Below are 13999 nucleotides of genomic sequence, written 5' to 3' on the forward strand. Positions count from 1 at the left end.
ACACAGTTATTTATTTCTCATCCACTCGTGATTGTATTACATGGCCCTGACGCGCACGATCGGTCGATATAATGGCGAAGACACACTGTGAGTGTGCCGTTTTCTCTGTCTTTGCACACCAGAAGCATGTCTGACGTGCAAGCTCCAACCTGTTACCATGGGAGCCGAAATAAAAACGGACACGCCACGCAGCTGAGACGCTCGTTACGGCACGATTGCAGTGTGTCCCCGGCCTAAGCGCAAACCGTGCGCTCACACACAAACATACACACACACTTGCGCGCCCAGATCAAAAAATTATTTCTGCCGACGGGTGGACATTTTGGTCTGATACAGCCCCGGGACTAGCACTATTACATATAAAAAAAGACGTTTTACTCACGTAAGTTTGTTGCACCATTCCTGTCGGATCCAATATAGAAGGCACAACATTGTGTCTGCAAATCCAGCACTTAAGGGCTTGTTTACAAACGATTCCGCAGTGAAATGAAGCGAACACACAAGCGTTCGTCCCCACGTGAGCTGGAACATCATTAAAAATAAGTGAAGTATCACACATTCCTAATATTAGGATTCAAAGGAAGCTTATGCAGTGACTGTGTGCTTCCACAATATCTTGCTATCTTCTAGGGTTGTGCCGATGGATGATATCATCGTCCATCGTGATGGCTGTGCGTCATCACGATGGAGAAACACCATCGTGATGCCACGCCCCCGCCCCGCTGCGAGTCAACCAGAGTATGTGAGCAGAGTGGAGCGGCGGCAATTTCCCCTCCACGCTCTTTCTAAGCATTCAAGAATCCCTCCGCTCCAGCTCCGCTCCGGGTTCACCATCTCCCTCTCCTCGCTCACTGATATCAGAAACACCGCTCCGTCTTCGGCGCTCCGAGGAAATTTGCGGCTAATAACTGCTAAAGTATTTTAGTAAGCTCTGAAATATCACTATAAAGTTCGGTTTATAACCTGCATTAACTGAAAAAAATGATAAAAAATAAACAATAGGAGATTAAGAGCCTAGTTTCAACGTGGTTTATTGGAACATTTGTGTGCATTTTCCCCCCACTATGCCAAACTGGCTTTATCAGAAGTTAAATATCATTGATGCTTTTTGCAGTGCAAATTTGTTTGTATGTTTGGAAGTTTGGAAAGATGAACGTTTTCATCAGTTATTTATTCTACGGATCAATACAGATGTCTGCTCATTCAAAAACATAAAATAGAATATAATAACTGTATAGGCTACCTACTGGCTACTGATGACTGTATGCAGGTAAGCACTACAAGATGTTTTTGAATGCATTAGAGAGAACGATTAGTTTGTGTGTGAATAAGTGCTACCTGTTTCAAATGTGCTTTCACCCGATCATATTCAGTATGAGGTAAAAAAAAAAGAAATCCCTTAAACTTTAACATCCCGCTCATGCCCATCGCCGTGATCATCTGTATCAAGCTGGTTGCTTACCGTGAGTTCTGAACACTGCACTATGCTTATTTAAATCTTTTCGTTTCTACACATATTAGGCTATATATTTCTCATGTCTGTGAGGCAAGCCTGCTGAGTTTCAGTTTATTTGAGACGCGCTCCAGTTCATGATCATTGAAAGCGATCGCTTCCGCGACCTCATAGGCTACTTATTATCTTATTTATTAAAATACATGCAATTGGCCGAAGAAACCTTTATTAAAATTAAGATACAATTTGTACAAAACGAAAGAGGCTTTTTACAAAACAAAACTTAATATTAAACTAAATATAACCACCAAAATCATTTCTGACCCACTCGCATCTTTGCACTTATAGCCTATCATAATCAGGTGAAATTTAAAAATAATATTAGGCTGTAATATTAAATTAAAAACATTGTTTAATGGCTACAACAAGTATAGTAAGCTACAGATTTATGTCATGTCTGAGCTGGATTTGAACGAACATCATTTTACCGCTGGGTTCATGAGCGCGCGCCTGCGGATTATTGAACTGATCACACCGGCTCCGCTCCGCTCATTCGTCATTACAGGCTCGCTCTCGACAGAACGGCCATGTATTCAAAAATGGTCGGGTTTAAATGGGGCTTCATAAATGGGGCTCATAATTACAGTTAATGTGTCGGGCAGGACCGGTCTCTCGGGTGCATTGGCTTGGGTAGGGTCGGTCTTGATTTTTTTTGAACTGATCGAAGCTCTAAAGTTCGAAAAAACGAAAACGAAGCGAAAATATTCGTTTTTCGTCCCCCCCAGACGATATCATCGTCCATCGCGATGTTTTACTGTACACATCGTCAGCTGCCGATTTAAGTGACATCGCCCAACCCTACTATCTTCCTCCACAATTGTATTGCTGCTGGCTTGTGATCGACCAATCAGCTCCATGAGTTGGTGGGCGGGGCTACTGGATTACACTTTCTGTAGAGGCAGTGTTTCGCACGATAACGTAAGTATCGTAAGTAGTAGTAATAACGTAAGTATGAAGCCCGCAATCGTTTTCTGGGCCTGGTGTCTATAAAAGCTTTTCTTTGACTAACAAGGATGTTTTCAGCTCTGAAACGTACAGGATAATCTTATATTATCATGACCTTTTATATATTAAAAGCTCAAGAGAAAGTTGATTTCTCTAATCATCACCCCTTTAATATGCAACATTACTAAAACCACGGTTCCCGGTTAGTTTGATGTGTGACTATACAGACGAATAATGATAATGATAAAAATGGTGGCAAAATATGTTTTGTTTTCAGTTATTTATCGATAGCCTAAATGTATCTGGCTAAGTGAGGGTATGCTAGTTACATATTGCTAACTTGCATAAAAGGTAGAAAAAAAAGTACCCTTCTGTTGCAGACCGAGAGGGGTTGATTCTTGGGTGGCCGGACAATGTTCACAGAATTGGATTCTGGCTCTGGAGGCTCAAACGTGTAACATGGCTCTGTAAATCCAATAAGGCTGCTAAAGGGAGCTTCCATTCAGGTTGTGGAATTTGACAGTTGAGAGAGGAGGCAGCTTTCCTGTGAGTGGCCGTGGTTTCAGGGCAGACAGCGGACACTCCTCCAGCGTTTAAGAGCAGAGAATACTGATTTTTTATATAATTTTTTTTTTAATAACTTATTTATTTACTTACCCTTTTTTTAATCATTCAAATTTGGCTGGATGGTTAATAACACATTTTTCTGTGGTGTGACAAACTAATATTGCTTTACACAGACTTTAAGTGTTTCTGTCAGCTTTCTGTAGTGCAGCTGTGCTTCCTGTGGAAGCAACTTAGTATTTTTATGCAATATCAAAACTGATAACGCTAAGCAAACCAGACATTTAAATCTGGCTGTACGATTAATCATATTTTAACCATGATAACGTTTTTTTGCTTCTCGATTTATTAAAAACAATTGTCCAACTTCTCTGTCTTTCACTGCTAGTTATTTATCCTGGAAGTTTCTATTATTATTATTATTATTATTATTACTACTACTACTATTATTATTATTATTATTATTATTATTATTATTATTTGACATTGTCATTATCTTGCATTGGTAGCAATCCTCCACTGATTTTCCTGCTTGTGGCCAGATGTCAGGAGCTTAAATCCTGCAAAAGGAGCTTTTCTCTTAAAAGGATACATTTTCTGCCCTTGTTTTGTTTGCAGTGTTCAGCCATTTCAGAGATAAAAATGTCTAAAAGAAAGTCAGGGTTATGTTCATTGTTCTTTGTTTTTCATTCATGTGCCTGTGTTTCTTGTGTTTTCTTTCAGTTTAGTCATGTTAATTCCCTTGTTAGTTTCCTTGGTTGCTAAGTAGTTATACCTGTGTGTCATTTAGCTCCCTTAAGGCCCCGTCCACACAAAGCCAGAGCTTTCCCAATCCAATGTACTATACATGCCAGGCCAGTGTGTGGCGTTATAATTCTGCCACAGAAATACACTAAAATGGAAAAGAACAGTTGTGGCTAGAAGGGGTATAGCAGTGGTAGTAGGTGAGGCAAAATCTCACGATAAAATAACAATAAATACATTTGCTACTTAACAGATGTGTTTTATTAACGTCTACATCTATCCCAACCCTAAACCTACCCTTACAATAATGCAGATACGTTAATTAAATGACGCAATATTGATGTGCGCATGCCCAGTGCCCGTAGTTGTATCCCTTTAGTTTTTCTTCGTGCCGGACGTAGTGTGATGACATCACCGTTTATATATAAAAATATACAGATTAGCTGTACACACAAAAATGCAAGATTGTCATTTTCAGATTTATCCACTCCCAGTTTCAGAAAATTTTGGATTCATGCTTCCAAAATGGCAGGTCCGTTTGGAAGAAACGCTGATACGGTACAAAATTTATACATATACAGCTAAACGCGTCTCCATGTGGATGGGGCCTAAGTGTAGCCTATACTCCCTGTATTCGAATGATCGTGCTCAACTTTTCAAATTAATTCCTGTGAAAGTTAAGCTTCCAAAGACATGAACTGAAAATGGTCCAGACTGAACACGCGCTGTGAATCAATGTATGCCGCGGTCGCGATTACCTCAGCTCTCGTGATCGTAATCTGACTCCTGCTGCGTTTGTGCTGTGACCCTCAATCGGATCACACACATTATATTGAACAGACACGTTCAGTTTTTAATAGTAGTATATGTTCTCTTACTGAACTGATTTTATGAAAATGAACGCGGTGGGAAAGTGAATTGATCCAGTAGTGGTGGCTTTAGGAGTGGCCTCGTAGGGCAGCGAAGGAAGTGCATTCTGGGAGTTGTCTTTTATCCACATGAGACAAATACATGTTCTGTGTTTTCTCAATCTAGAAGGCACCATATTCAAAAATTAATTCATATTTCTACTACATTAATGACCCATTTTAAATACAAAGATTAACGCTAAATCACCTTTAATCTCCTGAGGTTCTGGTAGTTTAATAAAGACTCTTTGTTTATATACCTGATTAATTTATGATGGATTGCCATACAGCTGTGACAGTATTGTTCTTTGCAGTCTATTGATGTGAGGGCTGGATGGAAGAACTGAAAACCCAAGAGTAGCTCGGTTCAAAATGTTCATTAGGACAAAAAGCAAAGTAAAAGGAAACAATATTTAATTGGGAAGCCGATCTGCCACATTAGTGGAAATAGCTGATGACACAATCCAAGGACAGGCAGAAGTAAGCAACAGGTAGACAGTCCAGTGAGACAGTAATGCAAGAGGGCAAGCCAGGCGAGTGATCGAGAGGCAGGCAGGTTCAGAGCCAACAAAAGGACACCGCAAGGTGCAGGGCAGGGAATAGTCCAAGCCTGCTATTTTCCACTGAAAGCTTTTTTTACTTTCACTTTCTGTAGTGAAAAATTGACTGGGTTTGAAACTGCATTTGCATATTTAAGTTTGCACATTGCGTGATATCCACTGACACGCTCTTATGAATTATAATAGGAAAAGAAAAAAAGGGCAACATGACATTGTGTCAAGATGGACAACGGTTCCGTCTTCCTGTCATAATAAGATTAAGTAGGCTAAATATTAATTCATATTAAATACAAGTAAATAAACAAATAAATAAATGACAGTAAAACAAGTAGCCCTAAATTAATGATCAACTAGCTAAATGAATAAGAGGCACTAGATATGATGCTATACACAGTGGTTTAGAATACTTAAATTATCCATTATACAGCACAAACTGGAAGCACAACAGTTTACTTAATTTCTGAAATTCATAGCTGCCTACATAACTTAAAGATCTCCATTTTTTTTCATTTTCTTCCTTGCTGCTTTTAAAAATTAAATGGTTAAACGCTCTGCTTTCGCGCAGGTGCAGTGATGGAAAATAGGGCAATTCGTGGCTTTGCTTCTGTTGTGCGATTAACCTCACGAGGGGCGACCAGAATTTCTGACACACCAGAAATTCATCTGACCATCCGATTGCCGATCAGGAGAGGTTTGTCGCCTCTCTTTTCCCCCTGTACACTGCACGAACACCTCACGACAAATGACACACGATAAACCTGAAAATCGGCGCGACCCCAAAAAAAGAGTCGCACGAGTCAGACTTCGGCTCAAAATCGGACAAAAATCGCACCGAAAATGCCCAGCTTAAGAGGGGAAGCCAAATAGTTTGAGGAATGAAATGAGAGGAGAAACAGGTGAGAAGTGTGCAAGAGCTCTGATTTGCAGCACAGCAGCCTCAGAAATCCAGAGCGGGAAACGTAAATGAGAGACAGGTGAGAGATTGGTGTGCAGTAGTGCAGATTAAGAATACAGCACAGCTGTGGTGCAGTGGAGAAATGCAGGGAAGCAAATGAGAGAGAGCAGGAAGATGATCAAACTCGAGTCCTGACAATCTATATGAATTTGCATTTGTGTAGCAATATTGATCTGTGGTTTGTCTCATTTGCAGCTGAATTGCTTCCCTTGAAATATCTAGTGTGAAAAGCACTCACCAAATCCACACATTACCACAAGTGAAATGAATGGTAGTGCAATCAATACAATTGTAATCAATAAGTTTTTTGGATTAGGGAAAGAACATGTGAAATGGCCTTGTATTACATTACCCATTTTGATAATTGTGCAATAATAATATTTAATATATAAAGTATATTATATTAGCCTGATGTCATCATACTCAGATTTTAGTCAGAATATGAGTCTGATACTGCTCTACTGGGCTGTGATTATGGGGCGAAAATGCCTCTGCACTCAGTTGGACAGACCTACAACCAATCAGAGCGACGGTGTAAGAGACGTATGTTGAGCGACGCATAGTTGTCAACAGAACTCAACAGCACACGCTGTAAGAAGTAGAAGAAGAAGAAGATGAGTGTAAACAATCTTTGCTGGTGTTGTATAAAGATTTTAAGGATACATGGAGTAATTACCATCACGAAAAAGTAAAGGTATACCGTATATATGAACGAATTCTCTGTTTGGTAAACGAGTAAACAAATTCAACGCAAGAACTCTTTGGTGACGGGAATGATTACGTTACTGTTAATTATCTGTCCATCGTCATGTAAAGCCAGCCCTTGATCTGAACAGCTCCTGTTCTGGTATAGTTACTCCACAACGGATCAAGTCCAGACCAATCTTCCCGACCTCAAATGTTGTGGGCGGGGCTACGTTTGGCTGGCATCCAGGCTTATAGTACATGTTAATATGACTGAACTAATATGCAGAAGGTTGCTGGTTTGATCCCATCAGTCGCCACCACCAGTGTGTCCTTGAGCAAGGCACTTAACTCCATGTTGCTCCAGGGAAATTGTCCCAGTAATAAGTGCATTGTAAGTCATTTTTGGATAAATGCATCTTCCAAATGCATAAATGTTCATTTAAAATGTAAAGTAAATATTCTAATTTATAGCAGTTATATAAAACATTACATATTTAACACTTATAACCTTTTCAGTTTATTTAGTGCAGTAACAACTATAGGGCAGCCCTACTTTTAAGATAAATCCTGCTCTTTTTTTCTTTTTCTTTTTTTCCCATTGGAATAATTGATGAGTGTTTCTTGATTGCTGATTAGCTGCTGTTTGTAATAAGTTACCTAATTTAAGTTTGCATGGCAAATTTCTAACTGTTGCATTTGTTTAACAATCATAAATATGGCTTCTATTCATGTGGCTCTCTGAGAAACTAATGATAATGATATGCCAGAGTCGATTGAAATCAAGTCTGTTATTTGGGATTCATCATGTTTTTTAAAATAATAATAATAATAAGGGCTCTCACTAACTGATGGAAACAGAGATTTTGATCGAAAAGTTTTGTGCAAATCTGTAATGGAAATGTTTTTGTCTGCGAGTTGATGCGAGCCTAACCCCAACACCAACCCCAGAACTCGATTTTTATACAATGGAACTTGTACTCCCTACTAGGGGTGAGGTGTTATGGAGGGCCAGGATGCTTCGCTAGCGGCCTTAAGCTCATCCAGAGTGTTGGGTCTTGCGTCTCTCAACTTTCTCTTCACAATATCCCACAGATTCTCTATGGGGTTCAGGTCAGGAGAGTTGGCAGGCCAATTGAGCACAGTAATACCATGGTCAGTAAACCATTTACCAGTGGTGTTGGCACTGTGAGCAGGTGCCAGGTCATGCTGAAAAACGAAATCTTCATCTCCATAAAGCTTTTCAGCAGATGGAAGCATGAAGTGCTTCAAAATCTCCTGATAGATAGCTGCTTTGACCCTGCCCTTGATAAAACACAGTGGACCAACACCAGCAGCTGACATGGCACCCCAGACCATCACTGACTGAGGGTACTTGACACTGGGGAGAAGGAAATGCCAAAATGCCTGAAGTCCAGTCTTCCTCCAGACTCTGGCACTTGAATTTCCGAATGACATGCAAAATTTGCTTTCATCTGAAAAAAGTATACTTTGGACCACTGAGCAGCAGTCCAGTGCTGCTTCTCTGTAGCCCATTTCCTGCACACACCTGTGCACGGATGTTTCTACTCCAGACTCAGTCCACTGCTTCCGCAGGTCCCCCAAGGTCTGGAATCGGTCCTTCTCCACAATTTTCCTCGGGGTCCGGTCACCTCTTCTCGTTGTGCAGCGTTTTTTGCCACACTTTTTCCTTCCCACAGACTTCCCACTGAGGTGCCTTGATACAGCACTCTGGGAACAGCCTATTCATTCAGAAATTTTTTCTGTGTCTTACCCTTTCGCATGAGGGTGTCAATGATGGCCTTCTGGACAGCAGTCAGATCGGCAGTCTTACCCATGATTGCGGTTTTGAGTAATGAACCAGGCTGGGAGTTTTTAAAAGCCTCAGGAATCTTTTGCAGGTGTTTAGAGTTAATCAGTTGATTCAGATGATTAGGTTAATAGCTCGTTTAGAGAACCTTTTCATGATATGCAAATTTGTTGAGACAAGAATTTTGGGTTTTCATGAGCTGTATGCCAAAATCATCAGTATTAAAACAATAAAAGACCTGAAATATTTCAGTTGGTGTGCAATGAATCTAAAATATATGAAAGTTAAATTTTTATCTTTACATTACGGAAAATAATGAACTTTATCACAATATGCAATTTTTTTTTAGAATGACCTGTGTGTGTGTGTGTGTGTGTGTGTGCGTGTGTGTGTGCGTGTGCGTGTGTGTGTGCGTGTGTGTGTGCGTGTGTGTGTGCGTGTGTGTGTGCGTGTGTGTGTGCGTGTGTGTGTGTGCGTGTGTGTATCGGCAGAGTGTTTTTTAGAAGAACTTTTTTTTAAAACCTGTGTGTGTGTGTGTGTGTGTGTGTGAGCGATCATAGGCAGTCTGCATGTTTGGAGAAGACGATGTTATCTTTATCCATAACCTGTTGATTAATGCGGTCGTGACTGTTTGCATTGTCTGTATTGTCAGGATAAACATGAGAAGCTCTTTGTGAATATTTGGATGCTGTGTTGTTTTAATCAGTATTTGTCATTCCAAATAAAATAATTAAGTGTGTGTGTGTGTGTGTGTGTGTGTGTGTGTGTGTGTGTGTGTGTGTGTGTGTGTGTGTGTGTGTGTGTGTGTGTGTGTGTGTGTGTGTGTGTGTGTGCGCGCGCACACACACACACACATACAGGTTCTTCTAAAAAAAAGTATATATATATATATATATATAATGAACATTTTACTGTACAAAAATCACAGCTTTTATACAAAAATATAGAATTCTGTACCAGCAGATAATTGTAATAAATGATCTGTACAGATTCAGTATAGTCCGTTTTGTAATGTGCTGTACTCTAAAAGTGTTGCACTTAGTTCCTCTGCTTTAGAGTGGCGCCTTTGGCATTCCATCAACATTACGTTATCAACATTTAGAAAATAGATTTTTGATATTTGAGAATCGATTCAGAATCGTCCACATCCTCATCGCGACGCATGTAAGAATACATTTTTCCCCCACCCCTCCACATGATTATGTGGTAGTTTTGGCTGTGATCAGGTGAGTTTTGAACAGCAGTTGGGCTGATTTTGTTACGCAAACCTGGCAATACTGGTTCACACGGTTAGCCAACCACCATGCTGAGAATTCCAGGCCGAGAGCAGTTTGTCATTGTGCCATGCCAAACCAAGCTCAAGTGGAAATATAACTTGAACCGCTCGGCCCGATGGTGGAAAAGTAGCTCTTGTTACCCAATATATCATTCATCATCAGTAGCCATTTTCATTAAATGTTATTCAACCAGGATCATTTCTCATGAACACTGCTTTTTCTCCAGTTGTAGTGTTCCTGTTATCACATTTTAAAGTCAAGTTCATGTAAGCATACATTAAAAAATAAAATAGATTTTTCATCAAATGTACAGCTCAGTATGTGATTTTAGAAAGAGAACCCCTGCGGGAAGTAACCCTCCAGGAAAAAAAATTGACTAGTCCTGAGTTAAACCATAGAGGGAAGGACCCCCCAAAACAGAGTCTGTTATGAAAGTTAGCCAATAGGCAGACCATCTGTCTAAGATTGTGTGCCAGCGTTTGGCACCTAACCAACCCAATTCCTTGGGCTGACATGCTTTGTTCTGCACAATCTGCTCTTTGTGCTGTCCATTGCCTTCATTTTGTTCTCCCAGTTTCGGGGCTGACCAGCACAATCTCACTTGCACATTAATGAGCCACAGACCAACATTGAAAGGAATGCACATTGAATTCTGCGCTTCAGTTTTGTGCTTTTGTAAAACATATTCCAAACTGTCAGACGCTTTATTTCTGCTCTAGCTGATCTGAAAAAGCATTCACTGCTAAACATGCAGTTTACAATGTTGTTGTATTTATAATATATATTTTTCATTTTCAAATAAGTATGTAAGACTTATTATAATTATTATTCAGTTAATGTATTGAAGAGGATTGTTATTTGTAGTAGGCTCGTGTTGGAGATGTGGCTGCGCATTATTAGTGAGCCAGGGATAAAGAGTGGTTATTTTATTAAAGGCCTGATACACCAAGGATGATAACTATAAAGATAATGATAAAGATATAGTTCTAAAAATCATTTTTAATATTAAAGAATAAAGTTCAAACCACAGCTATTATGATAACGCACAAAGAAATTATATCGTTGGAATCACTTTCGAAACTGATGAACGATATCACTGACAGCCATCTGCATCTGAGTTGGATTATATTTCATTTACGTCAAAAAGGCATACATTTGCTGCTGTGCCACACCACGTCATGTGATGCCTGATCCCTGTGCAAAAGATGTGTTCACGGCATGTTGGAATTACTTGTAGAACTTATATTTACAACTTGTAAACTAAACCGCTACAACTTGCAGCAGTACAAATTAAAGCAGTTATCTAGTAATATTTCTGTTTAAGAATTCCTATAATTTATTATTGTTAATGTCTTAACAATGTACGATTAATCTGAAAATAAACAACAAATAATAGAAAACAGTTTAATGTAGCTAGCTCACAGTTGGGTACTAATGCCTAAAATAAGGTCAAATAAACTTATGGCATTTGCATAACTGTTGCTTGTATTGTGGCTTTGTCTATTGATTACTTAAACTACACATTTTGGTGCTAATATTTATGTTTAATTCAGTTTTTGACAGAAAAGAAAACACGGCTGTGAGAAATGGAAGTGCAATGGATTGTACTGCTGTTTAACAACAGACCGATTGTTCAGCTGGTGTAACGTCTTTCCAAAACAAAAGAAGTTCCAAGACAAACACTCAATAAATCAAATTCAAAATCTGTTTTGAAAGTTGTTAGTAGTTGTAAAAATGACACAATCTAGGATTATATTAGGTTGCGTGGCGTGCCATTGTATAGACTGTAAGACTGTCCCTCACAGCCTTTTCATCCGCGTTAAATTCAATATGGCGTCTAACCTGACTGAGCAATTTGAGGAACCTTTGCTAACCAAGCCATTGAAATGAATGGGGATGCTAATGAAAAAAAGTCTTAGAACTTTTTGTCAGGAAGCAGTGTCAGAGTATTAGTGCTAGATGTATTATTGTTAGATGTTCAATCCGCATAAGCAGTAGAAAGTATGTTCAGGAACCATTAATAAAGCCAAACATCATGAAAATATGATTCCATTATTTAAAGGTGGGGTAAGTGATATCTGGTAACCGTTGTTGATATTTCAAATCACTAAAACAAACACGCCCCTACCCCCAAAAGGGTCTCGCCCCTATTTTGATAGCGCCGCCCCACACATACGTAAAACCAGAGGCATCAACGGCTATAGCAGTATCTCTGTGTATCTAATCCAGGTCGAATATTCAATGAAAAAGTTATCCCTTCTATCACAAAAACACAAACTGTTCTCATGAACAACTCGATAGTACACGAGCCGACAGTCCAACTAATGACATATTACAATTATGACTGGAAAAGGGTTATATAGATCATGAAAAGAGTAAGTAAACATATATTAGGAGTATAGTATCTTACTTGCCGGAGACATTGTGTGAGCTGATGCTTGAAGCACACAGTGAGGAGATTTAGATGCTCCATACGGTGTGGAAATGAACGGGTCTTTATCATCGCTGAAGTGAGACACAATACGATCGCAAATGGACTAACAAGAGAACATGACACACGAGCATAGTCAAGCAGTATATATTAGGCTAGTTCTCGGCTAATGTCCATCGTGTGTTTTGAATAATGACGTGCACAGAGCGAGAGCGATCTCTCTTTTCACCATCAATAGTAGACACGTCCCTTACCTGCTGATTGGCTACAAGTTTGTTATTCCACTCGGCCCGTGTCCTTTTTCTAAAACGGTTTTGAAATAAGACTTATCCCACCTTTAAAACAAAATTAAGCCATTCTCAATGAGAATATATTAACGGAGTTGTTATTTTAGGTTTTCTTTGGCTTTGGTACCTTCACATAAGATACCATGCCTAATGTTTTTAGTTTACCGTTTTTTAAAAAAAAATTGTGAAAGGTACATTGACAAATCAGTTTGAAAGGACATGAGGATGAATAAATAATGACATCATATACATTTTTGGGTTACCAATTCTTTTAACAAACAAAAAAAAAAAGGTCTGTATTCAATCTCAAATCAAAATGCATAAACAACAAAACTTACAAAGTAATTTTTCTCTTTCCTTTCCTTTTTAGCTCAGCAGTATCAGTAAGGCCATCAATTCCACAGAGACGCCGCTGAAGGAGAAACATGCACGCAGTATCCTTAATTCACACTTCTATTTATTACTGTTTATTCAACTATTATCCTACCAGGTAGGTCAAATGAACCCTTTACAAGAGGATGAGTCGTACGTCATACTGCAATCAGCTCTGAAGTTCTGTGTTAGTTATTATTGGTTTAAAAGTGTTGAAAATGTTGTCAAACATTGCTGCCTGATAATGCTGTTAATGATTGCCATATCATTGAGCGTGTTGACAGTGACACACACATTCTTAAGGCGATTATGCTTAATAAGCAGCACGCGTGGTCATGTAAACATGTTAAACCCTTTCCTTTATTGGCTTAAGATCATAAACAGCTTAAGAATAAACTGATCAACAGAGCTAGATTTTGCTTTTCTCCCCATTTACCCTTATTTTGACCAGCATGTGGATCAAATCCAAAATTACGTCCAATTTTGGATTTAATCCACATGCTGGTCAAAATAAGGGTATATCCAAAAACCACTACAACAATGTTATATATTGTTTTGAATTGTGTGCTTACATTATCCCAAATGTTTCCAAGAATTATTAAATGCTGAGAAATAAGCAATTTTAACTAGGACACGGACCGTGTCAGTGCGTCGCCTATCAATGACATCATACCCGCGTTACCGTCGGTTATTTTGTAGAAACCATGGAAACAGTAAAGACGCTGTAATATATTGTGTGTTTTATTAGACAGGTGAGCAACTGGTTCATCGACAGAGAACTAATCAACACAGTTAGTCTTATAGTTTAAAACAAATGTTCTTGATTTACTGTGAGAACCATGTTTTACCATGACTAATATCAATCTAGCTCACTGCAGTGTGCAACAAGTGTCTCATAGTTTCCACTAGGCAAACACACAGCAGTATATCATAACTTTCAGGACACTCA

General features: G+C 39.1%; 1 protein-coding gene across 1 annotated transcript in view; it reads left to right on the forward strand.

The window, feature by feature from the left end:
- Nucleotides 1-13999, forward strand: part of hip1rb (huntingtin interacting protein 1 related b) — a 59608-nt gene that overhangs the window by 9079 nt on the left and 36530 nt on the right. Inside the window, exon 2 of the mRNA XM_067437725.1 lies at nucleotides 13049-13112. Within this exon, the coding sequence (XP_067293826.1) occupies nucleotides 13049-13112 (64 nt within the window). The remainder of the gene's footprint in view (nucleotides 1-13048; nucleotides 13113-13999) is intronic.

This window comes from Pseudorasbora parva, chromosome 3 (genome assembly GCF_024679245.1).
Source record: "Pseudorasbora parva isolate DD20220531a chromosome 3, ASM2467924v1, whole genome shotgun sequence".
In the NCBI taxonomy this organism is placed as follows: Eukaryota; Metazoa; Chordata; class Actinopteri; order Cypriniformes; family Gobionidae; genus Pseudorasbora; species Pseudorasbora parva.